This window comes from Coenobita brevimanus, chromosome 25, assembly GCF_032717465.1.
Source record: "Coenobita brevimanus isolate Jiangsu-jjx chromosome 25, ASM3271746v2, whole genome shotgun sequence".
In the NCBI taxonomy this organism is placed as follows: domain Eukaryota; kingdom Metazoa; phylum Arthropoda; class Malacostraca; order Decapoda; family Coenobitidae; genus Coenobita; species Coenobita brevimanus.
In genome coordinates, this window is record NC_136978.1 from 7,388,125 (window position 1) to 7,407,951 (window position 19,827).

The following is a 19,827-nucleotide window of genomic DNA, read 5'->3' on the forward strand; positions in this document are numbered from 1 at the left end:
CTTTTGTGCATATTCATTTATTGCCGTCTTCAGAACTCTCTTTCTCCTCCATACACAATTTCTTTCATCTCTGACTCAACCCTTATCACCTGTTTAGTTGGTACTGTTATTGCTATGAGGAAAATGTTTCATGATGTGCCTTGCCACAGATCCGTTACTTAAAATTATTCTTCCTCTTCTCCCATAAATCAATTGGTCATTATTTTGCACAACTGAGTCAGATAAAAATGTATTCTTTATAAATAGTAGGTGTAATGGTCCTTTGCTTGATATTTGAAGTGCTTCTGTTGATGTCTGTAATGTCTGGCTATTTGTGATGCCATTTATTTTGCAGCACAAATTGTTCATCAGTCTCCATAGGCATTATGTATGATTTGCAAATACTTCTCTTGCACACATTAATTATTTATACAAATATGATCGTAGTAAATTGAAACTCTAAATGTTTAGTTGACAGTTTTCTAAGAAAAACGTACACTGTACTGGTACTTGTTGGTAAATAATGTCTAGAATGTTATCCATGGTGCTGAACAGTCTCTAGGTTCATTGTGGTTCATGTACATTAATATTTATATCAAAATTAATAGTTATGATCATAGCGATATTAAAGAAAGTCGCCTGAACGCCTTTGATAGCTTGTTCATTGCCGATCCTGCCGACTGGACATGACGTCATCACACCAAACAAACTCAGATTTATTCAATTTAAAACCGTAAATAGCAGTGGACGCTTAACTGAAAGCGCTGAAATCTAACTGGGGGGATTCGCCCCCAGAACCCCCCAGTGATTATAACCTACCAAACTTAGTGCAAACTAAGATGTGCATTATGTAAAACTGGCACTAAAACGGTATCATGCGTTACGAGCATTCGTTAATCGTTGGCGCAGTCATCATCCAACCATGTGATGGCAAAACTCTCACTCAGGTTGGTGAGCACATGATTGCACTTGACAGGGGTAATAGTAAGGGTCTTGGGTGGAGCCATGGTGGTGCTGTAGTAGAAATGCAGACCGATGAAGAGCCAACCGATCAGCAGGGCACAGCGCAGGAAACTCGGCAGCTGAGCTCAGCCGGTATGTCTGGCGGTGTGCGATTTGAACTGTCGAAATGGCTGGGATAACCGTGTCAAAGAACGAAAAAGGGTACAGATTTGCAAATGTCGAAACAACAAATTGTCGAATAACGATCAGTCAAAAACCGAGGGCTTGGTGTACTGTATTCAGAAAGTTCGCTGGCTTACTCCCCCAGACATACATGCAATTACATTCCTCACTTTCTTTAATTAAGTGACGTATATTTCATTCTTGGCTGCGGCATTAAAATCCATTCTACGAGGAGAGCTCAGGTGCAAGAAAATGAATTTAGTTAGAAAGTCACATGAGAATGACTGGTATACTCAAACCTTGGTAAGCTTTGAATCGTCAGTAAAATATAGAGTTAATAAATCATGAATATCCAGTAAACTTCTTTCAGTCATGGATAATCCTTCTTGTTGAGATGCATGGAAGTAGGTTGTGTGTATTTAGTAGTTTGTGATATTTGTAGATTTTTTTTTTTTATCACAAGGGAATCACATTAAAAATCCTTGCTTTCAGTACCTTCATATTTTTTTGATGGCAAGAAGACATTATGATAGCTAAGCTGTGCATAGAAGCTTCTATCTTACCAAAATAAGTCAAGAAAATAATGGCTTGCTGACGTAGTATATAATATAGATTTTTTTTTTTTTATATCTAAACTCACTTATAGATTTAGCACTATATTTTCGTAATTTATTAGCGTATACTCTAAGAAATTTGTTACATTTTTTCAGCATTATTTACTTATTAGTTTCTTTTATATGGTAACAAGAGAGTTCTATGTATAGTATATTAAATTAGTATATTCTCTAGTATATATGTGATAACCTAAGTCTTCCCACCCCATATTTTGTATGATAATCATACAGGTTCACGAGTTCTCAGTGACGTCAAAAGTTTCATATTTGCATCTGTCTCTTAAAAGTCTACACATTCAATAAGCGTTAAGCTCCATATTTTTGTTCAGTTCCTTTAAAAACAGTTCGCATACATCTAAAGTTCCTTATATTTGTTCTGTACTCTTAAAGTTTACATTCACAAAATCTAAAATTCCAAATTGTGTCGTTTACTGTAACATCTTCCAAACTGCTATTATACCGAGGCTTCTGTGGCTATTACCTGTAGTGTATGTATAGTCATTGTATCTAAATATATTGCCTGTGGCTATGAGGTTGGTGAGTTGTAAATAAAGATTGATGTAAAGTACTCTGTAATGTAGATGTTTTATTTGTCATGCTGTTGTATGTGCTGCAGTAAAAGCAGTGTTGTAGTGGATATTGTAGTGGCTAAATGTAGATGGCACAGTAGTGAAGCTTTATTATATCTGGCCTCAGCATAAATAGCAGAGTGAAGGTAAGATTTCACAGAAGTCCACTTTTTAACATTTTTATCTCTACTTCATATGAAAGCCTAGACAGCATCAGACAGTACATAGGTAAGTAACAACTGGTATGGGGTGAAATGACTGTCTCACAGGTGTATGAAACACATTTAAAAAGAGGTAGGGGAAAATGTGTGCAGATTGTGTTGTGAGGTGGAATCAGGGTTTGCTAGCTTGGATGTTGTGTGAATGATTTGTGGCCTATTTCATGGAGCAAGGAGTTTGACAGTTCTTCATCTTTTATGCGTTCTTTTACTGTACTTTGTTTTTTTCATGGTTTGCTGTATCTCTTCGGTGAGAATCAGGGTTTGGATGGTGATGATGTATAGAAGGTTACATCTCTTCATCTGAACTCCGTATCCCTTGTTCACATGCGGCAGTAAGATGTAGATGAAAGTGTTTAAACACTTTGGGGACAAAGCTTTGATATCATTTCTACTGATTACCCTGATCTTTGTATCTGTATTGTGGTTTTGCATTGGTATAATGGCTTGAAAATATCCGGTTTGGTTTTGCAGACCAGCCAATGCCCGCAGTTAAAAGTTTGCTGATTGGTAATACTGTACTGGGAGGCAGTGGCTCAAATGGTAGAGAGGTGGCCTGCAATCCTAATGGACCCTGGTTCAAATCCCCGCTGGGGCAGAGAACAGTTTATGGATTTGAATTTCGTAAAAGTAAACTTCACTGATGTGCCAGAAGACCTGCCGACAAGTCGTAAAAATACCTCCAATAATACCAGTACACCAGTCCTGTATGAGATTGCCTTAGCATGTATTCAATATGGATGGTGGGTGTCTCGGTGGTCTCACTACTGGGCCTTGGAGATATGTCCCGGAGGTAGGCCCTGAAGCCTTTGCCCAAAGTCGGACACATAAATATATATATATATATATATATATTGTTACATAGCCTATGATTTCATCATCCATTGTGTAATTTTAACGCACAGTATGCTGCATGTTTGATCACGAGCGTGTTCTGCCTCAGTCCCCCCCTTCTACCGTTATAGTAGAGTAAGTCGACATCTCTGTTATACTTTGCGGGATTGTCATCTCTTTGTCCCCATGGCTTCATTTGCGCGTCCTCATTACAAGTTGTATCAGGCTCTGCTGGCCCCTATATAATGAGCTCAGTCTCTGCATCATTGCCACTTAGATCTGCTCCTCATTTTGTTCACATCTCTGTCCTCCCCTGTACAGATATTATTATTATTGTGAGTGCTCAAGAAATCTCCAACCATCTAGCAGCTGTGTGTAATTTGAGTATTACTGTTATTGCATTTTTTCTTGTACTGTATAGCATAAGTTTAATTTGTAGGCCTAGTGAAGTTTTGTAATTAATGTTGGGTTTTATGTCAGTCGTTTTTGATAATAGTTTGTATCTGTAATTATTTATCTGGCATTCGCTGAGTATTATCTGGTATCTCATTTTATCAGGGCTGACTTAGATAAATTTACTCTTGCTAATTTCGTGTTAATAGAGGCTATTGCAGTTAACCATATATTTAACCTGTTTATTTGCCATTACATTATCCTTATGAGTCCTGAATGTTTTGTTGTTAGTTTGAGCATTAAACTTTAACTTGTAATTTTACCTAACTCTTTTGTTTTGAACCTGGAACTTTACGGGACAGTAGTGACTCTTCGTATTCTCACTTAAAGTGTACATTATCTTTCTCTGTTCCGTAACATAAATTTGGTGACCTCATATCAGGATATTCAGGATATTATCATAAGGATATTGTTTGATATTTTGTGACTGTGATATATTCATGATGGCTACTATTTCTACACTTGATGAAGCCAAAGATTTTTTGTCAAATGTGCAAACAGTGTGTGATATAGAAAACAGAACAAAGAATGAACTTAAGCTTGTTGCTCAACAATTGGGAATTGCAGTTCACTCTCATCATTCTAAGGATCAAATTGTTGGCATGATTAATAAAAGCTTGTTTAATGTAACTCCTCCAAATGAGCAAACGCAGATTGAATTAGCTAAGTTACAGCTAGCTCTGCAGGAGGCTCGTGCTAAAGAAGCTGAATTTCAAGCACGTGCTAAGGAGGCGGAATCTCAGGTTCGGATTCAGGAGGCACAGATACAGGCTCAGGCACAAGTTGAACTTGCCAGGATTCAGGCAGACCATGAGTATCGCATGAAACAAGGTGGAACTGGATCACCTAGCTCTGATGATTTTGATGTGGCTAAAAATGTTAAACTTGTCCCTCCTTTTAATGAATCTGATTTAACAAAGTATTTTCAGTTGTTTGAGAGGGTAGCTACAGGTTTTAATTGGCCTAAGGAGTATTGGCCAGTACTCCTTCAAACTGTTCTCACCGGTAAAGCTCAAGTAACTTATGCATCTTTGCCTCAGAATCAGTCTGATAATTATGATGTAGTTAAGAGCTTGATTCTTAAGGCCTATGAGCTTGTTCCTGAAGCTTATAGAGTAAAATTTAGGACAACTTACAAGCAAGATAAGCAATCCCATGTTGAGTATGCAAAAATCAAAGAAGATTTGTTGGAGCAGTGGTTAAATTCTAAGAATGTGATTCTGATTTTGGTAAATTTAAGCAGATGATTTTGCTGGAGGATTTCAAAAGGTGTATTTATAAAGATGTAAGCCTATATCTTGATGAGAAAAGAATAGATAATTTGTCTGATGCTGCAGTTTTAGCTGATGAGTATGTTCTCACTCACAAGAGATATTCTAGAGAAAAGGGAAAGCTGAGAGTAAGTACGTTGCCTCTACTCAGAGTACAGGTAACAGGAAAGAGAATAAGGATGATGTTTCTCAGGAAGTAAATACCAGCTTCACCTCTAGATTTCAGAAAAGTAAATGTACTTATTGTAGTAAGCTTGGTCATACTACGGAGAGATGTTTCAGGAGACAGCGTGATGTGAACAAAAGGAGTCTTTAAATATTCAGTCAATTGGTCTAGTGTCCACTCTTGAGAGTTCCCAGAATTCTTTAACTGAGTTAACTGAACCTGCTTTGAGGGTAACTTAAATTCTCATGATGGAGCTCCTCTTTTGAGCAGTAACGTGGGTGACACTCTCAAGAGTTCATGTGCTAATTTCCTGTCTGATGGTTTTGTCAGTCCTCTGGACAGTAATGACAGGAAATCAGTTAAAATATATCGTGATACAGGTGCTTGCCAATCCCTTATGCTGACCAGTGTTCTAGGCTCTAATGTTAATTCCTCTGATGAAACTGTAATCTTACAAGGTGTAGGGAATAATTACTTCTCTGTTCCTCTGTGCAGAGTGAATTTAGAGTCTGGTTTTGTTAATGGTTCTGTTATGGTTGGGTTGGTTGAGACACTCCCAATGTCAGGTGTAACTTTCTTACTTGGAAATGATATTGGTGGAAGTCAAGTGTGTCCAGCTCCTCAGTTGTCTAGTGAGCCAGTGGCTGCGTCCCAGGATTGTGATGTCCCTGATGTGTTCCCTGCATGTGCTGTCACTAGGGCTAAGTCTAAAGTTACTGGTGATTTAGAGGATAATGATGATGATGATGTTATCCTAGCTGACACTTTTCTTGCTAATTTGGACCACTCACCAGATGAGGCAGTACCCCGTAGTGTTGATAATTTGTCTCGTCAAGAGTTGGTTGAGTTGCAGGTTGCTGACCCTGAGTTGAAAGGTCTAGCTAACTCTGCTTGCAGTGAGGAAGAGTCAGCTGGTGCTTCTACTTGTTATTATGTAAAGTCAGGAGTACTTATGAGGAAGTGGAGACCCCAACAGCATCAGCCGACTGTGAATGGGAGGTTGTACATCAAGTTGTCATCCCTCGTGTTTGTAGGCAGGATATCATTAGAGTGGCTCATGATTCCAGTTTGGCAGGACACCTTGGAGTGAGGAAGACTGTGGCACGCATTTTGAAACACTTCTACTGGCCAGGTATCTTCAGGGATGTTTCCTGGTATTGTAAGTCTTGTCACACCTGTCAAGTTGTGGGAAGGGTAATCAGACCGAAAAGGTTGCACCTCTAGTTCCCATTCCCCTTTTTGAGGCGCCTTTCACCCGTGTGTTGGTGGATATTGTGGGCCCTCTTCCTAAGACTTCTTCAGGATTTTCTTATGTGTTGACCATGATTGATATGGCTACTCGTTATCCTGAAGCCATTCCACTTAGAAATATCTCAGCAAAGAACGTGGTTAAGGAAATGCTAGGGTTCTTCACAAAGTTTGGTCTGCCTAAGGAGGTACAGTCAGACCGGGGAAGTAATTTCATGTCAAACGTTTTCAAGCAGTCTCTGAAAGAGTTGGGCATCTCCCAGATCACGTCTTCAGCTTACCATCCTCAGACCCAAGGAGCGTTGGAGAGATATCATCAAACACTCAAATCGATGCTCAAGAAATACTGTTTGGAACATCAGAAAGACTGGGATAAAGGTCTTCCATTCGTTGTGTTTGCTGCAAGAGAATCTCCAAATGAATCACTGGGCTTCTCACCTTTTGAACTACTGTTTGGCCATGAAGTAAGAGGACCCCTTAAGCTACTCAAGGAATGCTGGCTGTCGGAGGAAGATGACGTCAACCTGCTGGAGTTTGTGATGAAGTTCAAAGAACGGCTGTCCACTGCTTTACAGCTGGCGAGAGAGAATTTAGGAGCTGCTCAGGAGAAGATGAAGACTTGGTATGACAAGAAGTCCAGGTTACGCCACTTTCAGCCAGGAGATCAGGTTTTGATTCTGCTACCAGTTCATGGGCAACCTCTTCAAGCCAAGTTTAGTGGCCCTTATTTCGTGGAGAAGAAACTCAGTGATGTCAGCTATGTCATCGCCACACCAGATCGTAGAAAGAGCAAGCAACTATGTCACATCAACATGCTAAAGTTATATCACAAGCGGGATGAAAATATTCCAGTCTGCACTGTAGCTGTTCCACCCGAGTCTGCAAGTGAAGCTCTCCCATGCAGTATGAGCCTGAGTGATAGTTTGGGGAAGAATCCTGATATCATGAATGATCTCCAGACTAAGCTTTCTCATCTACCACCCAAGGAAAGGCAGGAGTTTTCGGCATTACTGCAGGAGTACCCGCAAGTGTTCCGTGCCACTCCAGGAAGAACTACTGTGTTGATGCATGATGTCGATGTTGGAGAAGCAAAGCCAATTAAATTGCCTCCTTACCGTGTGAACCCAGTGAAAGTTCCTCTCATCCAGAAGGAGCTTGGCTACCTGTTGGACCACAAGATGATTGAGCCCTGTCAGAGCGAGTGGAGTTCTCCTGTCACTCTAGTCCCTAAGCCAGGTGGGTCACATAGGCTTTGCATCGACTACAGACGTGTTAATCAGATAACCAAAACAGACACTTACCCTCTCCCTCGTGTGAAAGATTGCGTGGACAAGATCGGAAAGGCTAGGTACATAAGTAAGTTTGATTTGTTAAAGGGATACTGGCAAGTACCTATGACTGAACGTGCTAGGGAGATCTCATTTTTTGCAACATTAGGAAAGACCTTTGCATGGTCTGTAATGCCATATACAGATTGTTTTAGAGTAATAAGAAATTTCCTTTGTAAATTTCTTTTTTCTTTGTGGGGAGGTGTTACATAGCCTATGATTTCATCATCCATTGTGTAATTTTAACGCACAGTATGCTGCATGTTTGATCACGAGCGTGTTCTGCCTCAGTCCCCCCCTTCTACCGTAATAGTAGAGTAAGTCGACATCTCTGTTATACTTTGCGGGATTGTCATCTCTTTGTCCCCATGGCTTCATTTGCGCGTCCTCATTACAAGTTGTATCAGGCTCTGCTGGCCCCTATATAATGAGCTCAGTCTCTGCATCATTGCCACTTAGATCTGCTCCTCATTTTGTTCACATCTCTGTCCTCCCCTGTACAGATATTATTATTATTGTGAGTGCTCAAGAAATCTCCAACCATCTAGCAGCTGTGTGTAATTTGAGTATTACTGTTATTGCATTTTTTCTTGTACTGTATAGCATAAGTTTAATTTGTAGGCCTAGTGAAGTTTTGTAATTAATGTTGGGTTTTATGTCAGTCGTTTTTGATAATAGTTTGTATCTGTAATTATTTATCTGGCATTCGCTGAGTATTATCTGGTATCTCATTTTATCAGGGCTGACTTAGATAAATTTACTCTTGCTAATTTCGTGTTAATAGAGGCTATTGCAGTTAACCATATATTTAACCTGTTTATTTGCCATTACATTATCCTTATGAGTCCTGAATGTTTTGTTGTTAGTTTGAGCATTAAACTTTAACTTGTAATTTTACCTAACTCTTTTGTTTTGAACCTGGAACTTTACGGGACAGTAGTGACTCTTCGTATTCTCACTTAAAGTGTACATTATCTTTCTCTGTTCCGTAACAATATATATATATGGTAACAGCCAGTCCCATATTGTCTGTTTGGAGCATAGGAACCCCAAGGCTAGAACATTTAATGGTAGGAGACGATATAACACTATGCAGTATTTGACAGGATAGAAAAACCTCAAGTTGTGTAGTAGATTCAAACCATTGTTCACGTGGATCCTGCCAGAAGGATGGGTCCTGCCAGAAGGACACAGTTTGAGTGAGCGCAGTGGATATGAAGAAAGGAGCATGCTGAGTTATGTGCAGAGGCATGAAAAACAGATGAGGAAATAAAAGGAATGCTGTGGTGTTGCTGTACTGTGAGATAGTTTGCTAATATTGAGCGGATGGAGGACGATAGACTGACTAGGAGAGTGTATGCGAGCGAGGTGAATAGGGGAGAGGGAGGGGGAGACCAAGGGTGAGATGGGGTGAAGTGGGAGTATATAGGAGATGGGCTGTGAGTTTAAGAAGGCAGCCTGTTGGTGGAAAACAGGGTGACATGGAGGTAGTTTGTGAGACTACCCCTGGCGATAGATACTGTCGATAGTTTGCATGGCATGGGAGTCGCTCCAACTTGAATACTGTACCATTGCACTGCCAGGCATCAAAACGTACAGTAAGCACAACAGGGAATCAGTAGCTTCTGTTTTTGTTAAGGTGTGTCACACCTTTCACCAGTATTAGGAATTATGCTGTAAATACCCCAGAACATTTACCATTGTCTTTAGTCAGATTATGTATAGTGTTGTTGTATAACACTGTTGAATTATCTTGACAAGTGCTGTCTTTACAGGGTTATGCTGTGGAATTGTTCCGCTGACAGTACATTTTGCTGCTTAGTTTTGAAGAGCTGTTCACTTTATATCAAGAGGTCAGTGTCTGTCACTGATTAGCAACTGGGAATATGTTATAAAGTTTAGATTTGTGTGTGGAATGGACGTCATAGGCACATGGACCACTGTATTTTTGTCCAGGAGAGAGAGAGAGAGAGAGAAATACAGTATATTCTATTTAGCCATCAGCAAATGTGACAGTGACATGTCATTATCAGGAGAACATAGATGAATGCAGGTAGCGAGAATATAATTAATTATGTTTTGAGGTACCCAGAACTCTGCTTGAATTCAGATGAACATGAAGGTGTAGTAAGGATGCTAGAGATCAGGTGTTTGGTGACTTGTAATTTTCTTATTGAATGTAAAAATTAGGGTGTTCCTTTTAAACTGCAGTTATTTAAAAACAGAATGTTGACGCTAACTGATGTCCCGTATTTTGACTGCTTTGAAAGTGAATTTTTTTCTAGGTAAACAAAAGTACCTTCTTTATTATACTTTACACACATAAAATTGGTGATGCTCTGTGTGTGTGTGTGTGTGTGTGTGTGTGTGTGTGTGTGTGTGTGTGTGTGTGTGTGTGTGTGTGTGTGTGTGTGTGTGTGTGTGTGTTTTACATTATTCAGAGCAAATGTTGGCTTTGTAGGGTGGGATGTTGTAGGCACTGAATCATAATCAGTTGAAGCTGCATTGTTTTATTTACATAGGCCAACAAGCAAAAACAAGAGACAAGCTATTTACAAGACACGTGTGACTGAATCAAGGACAGTGGGACTTTCCCTGTAACTGTCCCACTGTGGTGAACCATTGTCTGAGGAGCAGCAAATTGATGGGAGTGTTACAGGCCAGGTGGCTAAGTGTATTGCTGGCATCTTTTGCTGTTAGGTAAACTGGTTGATGATTGTCATAACTTTATTGATGTGTTATCTGATTCTCTTACTGTTTTTGGATATCAGATGTGATTTAAGCCACCTTATTCATGTTACTGTACAGAAAAAATGCACAATTCCAAAAGGAATGACAATGATCTCAAAAGCCTTTTAAATTTATACATTTTCAATTTGCTAACCCCTCGGCACCAAAGAGAAGGGTCATCTATAATGGTCGTAGATTACATGTACGTGAATGACTAGAGGGTGGGTGGTGGTATGACCTAATGATGGCCTCCATGCCCCACGTTGTGCTTCACTCCCCACTTGAAGTTGCCGTGGTAGTCAGTCATGGCGTAGGTGTTGACCCAGATTGGAGGTCCACCGTAACCACCTGGGGACCGACGTGTGCGCAGGAGGGGAGTTGCAAGTATGGGGTAGACAAAGGCTTCCCCATCGTTGACTCCTAAACCGCCTACTGCACCCAAAGATTCCTTGGATAATTGGCCCTCTGTGGTTGGAAGAACTGGTTGAGGAATCAGGCTTCTTGGGGTTATGGTGGGAAAGGTGTTGTTTGGGATGGCTGTTCTGCTGTAAGGTCATTAGTCAGGTCTGTTTCCTACTGCCCCCAAGGGTTCCTTGGCTTACTAAGTCTCTGGTTGGAAGAACCGGATGAAGGGTGAGGCTGCTGGAGGCTATGGTTGACAATACTGATGTCTGCGGTGGCTGTTAGGTCACTAGTCAAAAGTTTGCTTTGCTCTAGTAGGTGTAAGTAAACCAACCTCTAAATAGTTTAAGTACATAATCTTTATAAATGTCTGTGCTTTGGGAGTGAGTAGGTGTCATATGGTGATTATGTATTGAGATTTGTATGAAGTTCAGTTAATATATATTTGTACTGTACATGAAGTCAATTTTGTGGCTTTGATATGTATATGCATATATTTAAGAAAAGTCATTTTGTTTATACCTGATGTTTGTTGTAACATAAGAACATTAGGAAGTACTTGGGGGGTTGGATAAATAGCTGGATGTATAAGTGCCCTAATGCCAAACACTCTGCAAAAATGTTTTCACCTTGAGGATTTTAGTTGGAGGATGTGTAACTACCCGTTAATCCCTCTTGCATATTGACGGTTTCTAGTTCTGTGGCCCCTACGCTAGATGGCACTACGAGGCAAAGGATCTAGTGCATGCATATAATATTTCTCCCAAGTATTCTAGAAATAGCTGATGAAATTTTATAGATGTACACGGTTGATTAATGGTTTCTTTCAGAAATTTAGTGGTACCCCTCGGCATATTGGTAGTTCTATGGTGTTATAGATGGGACACCTTTTGATGCATTACTGACACTTTCCAGCAGTTTAGTGATACTTTCTGATGACATAGAGGTACTCCTGATAATGGTGGTACCCTTTTATATCTTAGTGCCACCTTCCAATGTTTTAGTGATACTTGGATTTTATGGTGGTGTGTCTTGATGTGTTTCTGGTAGCCTTCAATATGTTAGTAGCACCTCCTGATGTGTCAGCTATATCTTGCATTCTTGTGGCATTTTCCAATACTGAATTTTAGTTGTACCTTTTGATGTGTTTGAGGAACCCTTCTCTATTCAGTGGCATCCTACATTTTAACTGTATTTTCCAATGTTTTACTGGGTCCTTTTGTTGCATTACTGGTACTCCATAAAAGTTTAGTGGTACCCTCCAGCATACTTGATACCAGCACGATGTCTGACACCCCACTTGAAGTTGCCATTGTAGTCGGTCTTGACAAACGTGTACACTGGTCCCACCTTGCCAGGGGAATAGGGCTTGTATCCTTTATGGGGCTCAAGGGGACCATAGCCAGAATCTCGGCGTTGTCGCAGGAGTGGTGCGTTGTCCACTGCCCCTGCTGCATCTGCTATGGGGACTGTGGGAAGGTTGTATTCTAGACTATCGGTGCTGCTAGGATAGTGAAACTTCACCTTAAATTCTTCTACTAGTACTACATTGATATTTATTTTAGTGTGCTACATTTGAGCTGTGCCACATCAAACTACAGTATCTAGAACTGGTATAGTACATGGTTTTGAAAGCTCTTACACCTCACTACATTGAAATTACTACACTACAGTACATTGCATTGATGCTCTACAGTGCCACACTACTATACGTTAAGATACACTACAGTATTTGAGTTTGATACACCACTCTACACTAAATTTTGTAAACTGTGGTCACTAGTACATTGTATTGAAATTAATCAAAAATTACTACATGAGATGCTATGTTTTAAGACCAGCCTCAGCCACAGTACACTAATTCCAGTCAATGTACAGTATCTATCTAAGTACCTTGTTGGTCATATGAATACTGTACTATGGCTCTGAGACATTGAGCTCAACAAAATCATGCAAGAAAAAAAGTTAAATACAGTGTATTTATCAGTGCTTATCAAATTTAATTATAATTTGATTAGGAACTATTGGCTGTACTATTAAAACATAGAGGGTGAATGTGTATGTAAGTCCCCCTCAGGCGGTTATGTATGGACCAGTTTAGATGTGGTTAGCATGCATGCCATATTATAATGCATGCCCAGAAAAAAAAAAAAAAAAAAATGTGCTCTCATTAGGGTCACAATTGTCTGTCAGAGTAAGGAGTTTGCCTGTATCTTCACAGTCTCTGTTTTAATAATACAGCTGTATAGATATGTAACATGCATCTTAGGTACCAGACAGAACGTCATGCAGTGGGAATATGTGTGGGTGAAAAAAACGAAAACGGTCGGTACAGTTACTATTTGCAGTTTCCCAGTGTTTGTTGAAATGTGAAGGGTAAAGTTTCACAATAAATTTTTGATAATTATTTTTGAGAAAGAAAATGGAGGGGATATAGCGGGCTTGGGAGGACAGTGTACAGTTGTGTATGCGAGCATTAACGAAAATCGAGCAGAGAGGGAAAGAGATAGATAGGTTGAGAGAGAGAGAGAGAGAGAGAGAAATAAATCCATAGCACTGGTAAAATCTTGAGAGAAAACTGATAATATGTGATCGAGCTTGAGAGAGCTAAGAGAAAGCTGAGTTGGAGAGAGGAGAAATCAGAGGCGGAGGAGGAGGTCGAGAATAGCTCCAAGGTGTAGCAGAGTCTAAGTAAGAATTAGTGAAATCCAGAGTGAGCAAATAAGTAACAAAGGAAAGTGGGGGCGGGAGAAGGGTGAAAGTGGTGGAGTAAACAAGTGAAAGTGGGGAGTGCCTACGACAGTTTCCCATGCGTAACTTTCGACGGTATTTCACAACTTAGTCATTCTTCATTATTGCAGTTGGGTGTGTGTGTGTGTCACTTGTATAACAGCCCACACGTAGTTAATTAGTTACATAAATGCATAGGAATATAGTACTCTGGGAATATTTGCGATTTATGTTTTTTCAGCAAAAGTAGGTGTCGTTCATATTTCTTTGCTACTTTGATGTATAGCAGTCCACATACTGATATTGAAATACTGGCATTTGTACGAGTGCAATACACTTATGATATTAACTTGAAAATAATACGGAATAGCAGGCGTCAAAATATGGCATATATTTTCTCCAACTGTATCCCATTACTATTTTTAGCCCAGTGTGTGACCGGTCTGATGATCCAGTTTTCTGGAGACACGTGTGTGTGTGTGTGTGTGTGTGTGTGTGTGTGTGTGTGTGTGTGTGTGTGTGTGTGTACGTCATCTACCCGTGTATTTTTACATTCCTTTTTTTATATTCTACATGCTTGACAGTAGATATTACACTACCATGTACCGAGATTCAGCATTACTTGTTAGGCAATATAGTTTAGGAAGGAACTGTATACGTAATCAATAATCGGTGTAATCATATTTTGTTTTTCAGTCAAGAAATTGATTTAGGATCATCATTAAATCGCAAATTGTCCATTACAGTTTTGAAATACCTTTTAAAGTATGTAAGTAAATTTAGGAGAAACAAAATGACTAAAACTGAGAGAGTGGGAATTCAACATTATGACGGGAAACTTGGACCACCTGTCTCACAAAAAGCTTAAGCCTGTAATGACAAATCTTAATTACATGTACCGGCATTTACACTCTACCTATTGCTCAACAACTTTATTCTGTATGGGAGTGGTGTCTCGTCGTCTGGGGGTTAAAAAGCCCCCAGCATAAAACCGACTTGACAAAATATCAATCAAGGAAAAGTGCCCTGTCATGCAACTAATTTGTCAGAACATTTATAATTTATGTTGACCATTTTCTGAAAGAACTATGTTGCTTTGTACTGCTTGCTCAGTTGTGCAAATGAAACCTTTGACTACGATGTTTTTTTTTTTTTTTTTTTTCACAACTCCACCATACAATATTCTTTTAACCAGTTCAGGAGAGTCCCTTTGTAGTGATGTGGTTAATGAAGGCTCTACCTGCAGTTCGAAAGGTATGTCTAAATTTGAGTATGGTCTGATGGCACCAAGGAGAAAAATGACGTCCCTGGGCTGAAGGGGTTAACAAATGACTAGCCTTCGTAAATGACCAGTTTACATTTGCAGTCAGTAATTCCTTTAGAGGTTTGGAAGCAGAGGTCTTAAATTCAAACCCGGTTATTATTATTATTATTATTATTATTATTATTATTATTATTATTAATTATTATTATTATTATTATTTAGATTTCTTATATTTCTGGTTTCGAGTCTGTAAGGTATGTCTTGAATTTTTGTCAGAGTCGCTACGTTTAAGATTAATAATTACCCTCAAAATATATCATTTCGAGGAACAGCAATGGGAACAGAAATAAAACTTTAAAAAATATATGTTTTTAATGAAGACACTTAACTAATTGAGCAAGAAACCGTCCTTAACTGAAGAAAATCGATCTAGTTGTAACCAAAAGTAAATAAGCCAACAGAGGAAAGGGTTGAATTGCGCGTGTTAGGATTAGACCAGGTTAAATAGCTTGGACTACAGGTAAAATGACGTTGAGCAGGTGTAGTAATCGTAGGTAGAATAATAATGAAGGTAGATTAGAAATAAAGCAAGAGAGAAGGTAGATCAGATATAGAATAAGCGAGTATGCAAGTTAACTTACCAAAGTTCTCGTCCAGTAGAACCGCTCTCTTGGTGAGGTAGTGGCCGAGCTCTGCCCCGTGCACCACAGCCACACCCACCATCACCACAGCCAACATCTGTATGGATAAAACATCTTAACACACACATACACACAATTTCTCCGGGCTACTTTTTTTTTCTTTTTATTATTTGTTGACATGTATAAAAGTACTCTTGTTTTCAATATTACTCATAGATACCGTAAACACTGAAGGTTAGTTTAAAAATGGAGTATATTCTTAAGTGTAGTGGCAGCCCATCAAGTGAAGCGAAGGGAGGGTAGGCAAGTGGAGTGAGCCTTTTACAGCGGGGTGCTGTGAGCCCTCTCCGGGATTTTTTTTTTTTTTTTCTTGTTAAATTAGGCCAGTATGTGACCGTATGCAATGGGCAATGGACATCAGAGACCATTCACAGGTTCAGAAAGCGGTCTTCCCAGTATCATACACGTGCCTTTACTTTAAATATGAATGGAGCATGCCAACTTGTCTTCTCGAACTGAGAGCTCCAAGGTTGCATATTCTACATTTTCTTGCAAATGGGAGGAAAAATGTTAACAGTGTCTACATAATTACTTAAAGTGTCTCCATATAAAAATACTCCATAGAATGAAGCTAGGGTGGCTAAAAATAATCGTGTAAGATAGAACTTGAGTCTTCACAACGTGAACATCGTTAGTATTTGCAAGTGAATTGCTGTCTCCGAACTTTCAGAATAATAATAACGGTTACGTTTGTAATCACTTTCTGAAATGATCTTATATGGAATATGAATACTTGTATATCCCAAGTAACAATAATGAACACACGAGGGGGTCATTATGACTCAGGGTGGGTCCTCCTGTACGGTCTATTTCCATGGACCGTCATTGTATTTGGCGGGTCAGACCCATTCAAAAGGAACTATTTTCAGCTCACCACCTTGAAAACACGCGATATACTAAGCGTTTTTTATTTTTTATTTTTATTTTTTTTTAGTAATGTGTGCAATTTAGGGTTTTATCAATTTGATTCTGGAGGGATCATATTTAACTCACCAGTTTGAGCGCAGTCATGATCAATTGGTACTTGAATCTTCCCTTCTCTTGTGGGTTGTGGTGTTGCGACAGCTGGTTCCCTGTCTTTATAGCTTCCCCCAGCGTCACGGTTAGGTATCCAGATACCGCCACAACGTTTTCCCCACTCCGATCACCGCGCGGAAACTTTTCCTCGCTTTCCTCTTGATTTGCTTAGCTTCGTGTTGGTTAAACGGCGATTTGGTACGGCCGTTTTTGCGTACTCCGGTGAAAGGATGGCTTGAGTGAAGGGATGGAAGTAAAAATAGATGCAGTGGTGGAAATGTAGCCGAGTGTGGTAAGAAGTAGCCATTGCCCCCTGGGATTGTTTTCTCTCGCAGGTGCTCTCTAAAATCATCACTTTCCCCCACTCTCACTGTGTCGGCGCCATGGCACATCACCTCTTGGAGCTCCGGCATTAGAAACTATCGATTGTGGGTTTCTCTCCTCTAACCTTGGGAGGGGAAAACTTGCTAATCGCCTGCTCGTAAATCTCGCCGACACCCACGCGCAATCTAGGACTCTCACCAGTAATAGGCCAAGATGAGAGATGATGTCTGGATACGTGGTTGGAAGATGACGTTTGAAGACTTGGCTGGTCGAGTTTATGATTTTTGAGGGGGTGATGTTATTGTCGCGAAATGTGTGTGTGTGCGCGCGCGCACATCACATCACTTCTTAGATATAGCAGTGAGCGACAAAAAAAACAAAAAAAATCCATGAGCATAGAATGGGAGAAGAAAGAATTATTGGCAGAAAAAATGAGAATGATCCAGGACTGACGATACACAATGCTTTATTACCGGGAAGATTTATTAACAAGATCATTTGCAGGGCTTGTAGACTGTTGGCCTTCACGAGAGCGGGTTTTACTACACTTTAAGAAACAATAATAAACTGTATAATGTACAGAGGATGGCTACAAGGATAAGTTTGAGAAAGCTGTCTTATGAGGAGAGGCTGGAGAAGTTTAAATTACCAATCTTTAGAGATGGGAGAGATGGAAGAGATTATATTCTGTTTAAAGGAGCGACACAACTGGAAAAATAGGACAGAGAGGATCTACTAGTGAAAGATTCCGGAATTACAATCAGACAGGAAGACAGCCGGGCAGGGGATGACCTGTACGTAAACGAAGGAACAGTAGACGTCAAATAATGTAAAAAAAAAAAAAATCGTAAATAAGAGTATAGGTATTTGGAATAATTTGGATGGGGAGGTGGTGCAAAGAAAAGACATCCGTGTGCTCAAAATTTTCAAAAACAGAGAGATAGATAGATAGAGAGATAGAGAGAGAGAGAGAGAGAGAGAGAGAGAGAGAGAGAGAGAGAGAGAGAGAGCATTTTTTCCCCCCGTAACTCTGGATAACTCAGGGATTTGACTCGGGCAGTGTGAAAGCGGAATAGAAAGTAACGTGTGAAAGGAAGAGAAAATCAGCGTAAGAGTGGATGTGGAAGAGTGAGAATGAGTAAGAGAGAGTGAGAATAAGTGACTGAAAATAAAGAGTGCGAATAATTAAGAGTGAATAGTGAATAAAAATGTGTTACAGATTGAGTGAGACTGAGTACAAGTGAATGAGAATGAGTGAATACCAATAAATAAGTGAGAATGAGTAGGAGTGAGAATTACTATAGGAAGTAAATGAATGAATGTAGCTTCGTCACCACCAACCAACATTACCACCAAAATTCTCTCTCTCTCTCTCTCTCTCTCTCTCTCTCTCTTGTCCTTGAATTTCTTCGTTAAAATTTAGTTCTCTCTCTCTCTCTCTCTCTCTCTCTCTCTCTCTCTCTCTCTCTCTCTCTCTCTCTCTCTCTCTCTCTCTCGTCCTTGGATTTCTTCGTTAAAATTTAGTCTTGATTATAGATAGACAGACAGATAGATAAATAAATAGATATTATTCAGATGGAGATGTGTGGATGTGGATGTGATAGGAGGCGTTATGAGGAACACACTGAGGTGGTTTGGCCATATGGAGAGGATGGAGGGTGAGAGGCTGACGAAGAGAGTGTATGTGAGTGAGGTGGAGGGGGGAATAGGGAGGGGGAGGGGGAGGCCGAGGATGAGATGGAGGGATGGGGTGGAGAGGTATATGAGAGAGGGGGGTGTGAGTTGGGAGCAGGGCAGTGAAATGGCGTGGGACAGGGCGACGTGTAGGCAATTTGTTTGTGGCCACCCCAAACGGGATTGAGGCGTCTGGCAAAAGATAGATAGATGTAGATACCTCCTTCACTGGCCTCTTCTCACGGTCACTTTGCTGAGATGAACAAGGCTGTGTGGAGCTAGCAAGAATATATTTTAACCCACTGATTTATTTATTTATTTATTTATTTATATGTCCCATCAGGAGCACTGGACTATGCAACTCAGTGCCGACATCTAAGGTGAGAGTGACCAGCCTCCCTCGCCCTGGACGCAGTATGTGTGAAGCAAACCCCAGCGACCCTGCAGATGTAAACCATTATTGAGCCCATCCTGTTGGACTGCCTAACCCAACAGACCACCAGGCTCCATTGAGTTTTATGGTTACCACCCAACTTCACAAATTTCCTGGGGTACAAAATAACCACATTTATCAACATCATGTTTAATTTAATATTTGGTTGAAGATGAAATTTAAGAATATATCATGTGGTGAGGATGGAGAGTGAGAGACGAACGAGGAGAGTGTATGTGAGTGAGGTGGAGAGGGGAAAAGGGAGGGGGAGACCGAGGATGAGATGGAGGGATGGAGTGGATAGGTATATGAGAGAGGGCGTATAAGTTGGGGGGGGGGAGGGCAGCAAAATGCCAGGGGACAGGGCTACATGGACGCGATTTGTCTGTGGCCGCCACTTACGGGATTAAGGCATCTGGCTGTAGATAGATAAATATATAAATGGCAAGAAATTCATCAGCAAGACGAGTTCTGCACGTGTTCAACATAATCTGAATATATTTTGCACATACTTTAGCATGTTTAAGTTTACCGCAGGTCAGGATTTTTTACTGGAACTAATGAATTTTCTTTTTCCCTCTCTGACTGCGGGTCTCATAATAAAAACTCTACTTCATTCATTTTTGCAGTTTGTGTTTATGAACATCTCAGCCAGAATAATACTAGTGTATCTTATGCTGTTTTAATCTGTATTTTAAACGCTGGGATAATGAACGAAGAATTTAAGCGACGACTGTGAGGAATATG

The 19,827-nt window shown here is 40.1% G+C and overlaps 1 protein-coding gene across 1 annotated transcript; it reads right to left on the reverse strand.

Moving 5' to 3' along the window:
* Positions 1-12,185: 12,185 nt before the first annotated feature.
* LOC145393701 (uncharacterized) lies at positions 12,186-16,643 on the reverse strand. Its single transcript, XM_080267747.1, has 3 exons — positions 16,626-16,643; positions 15,573-15,669; positions 12,186-12,481 (listed from the first exon to the last, which is right to left on the reverse strand). The coding sequence occupies exons 1-3, from the start codon at positions 16,641-16,643 to the stop codon at positions 12,186-12,188; spliced, it is 411 nt and encodes a 136-aa protein (XP_080123873.1).
* Positions 16,644-19,827: the final 3,184 nt, after the last annotated feature.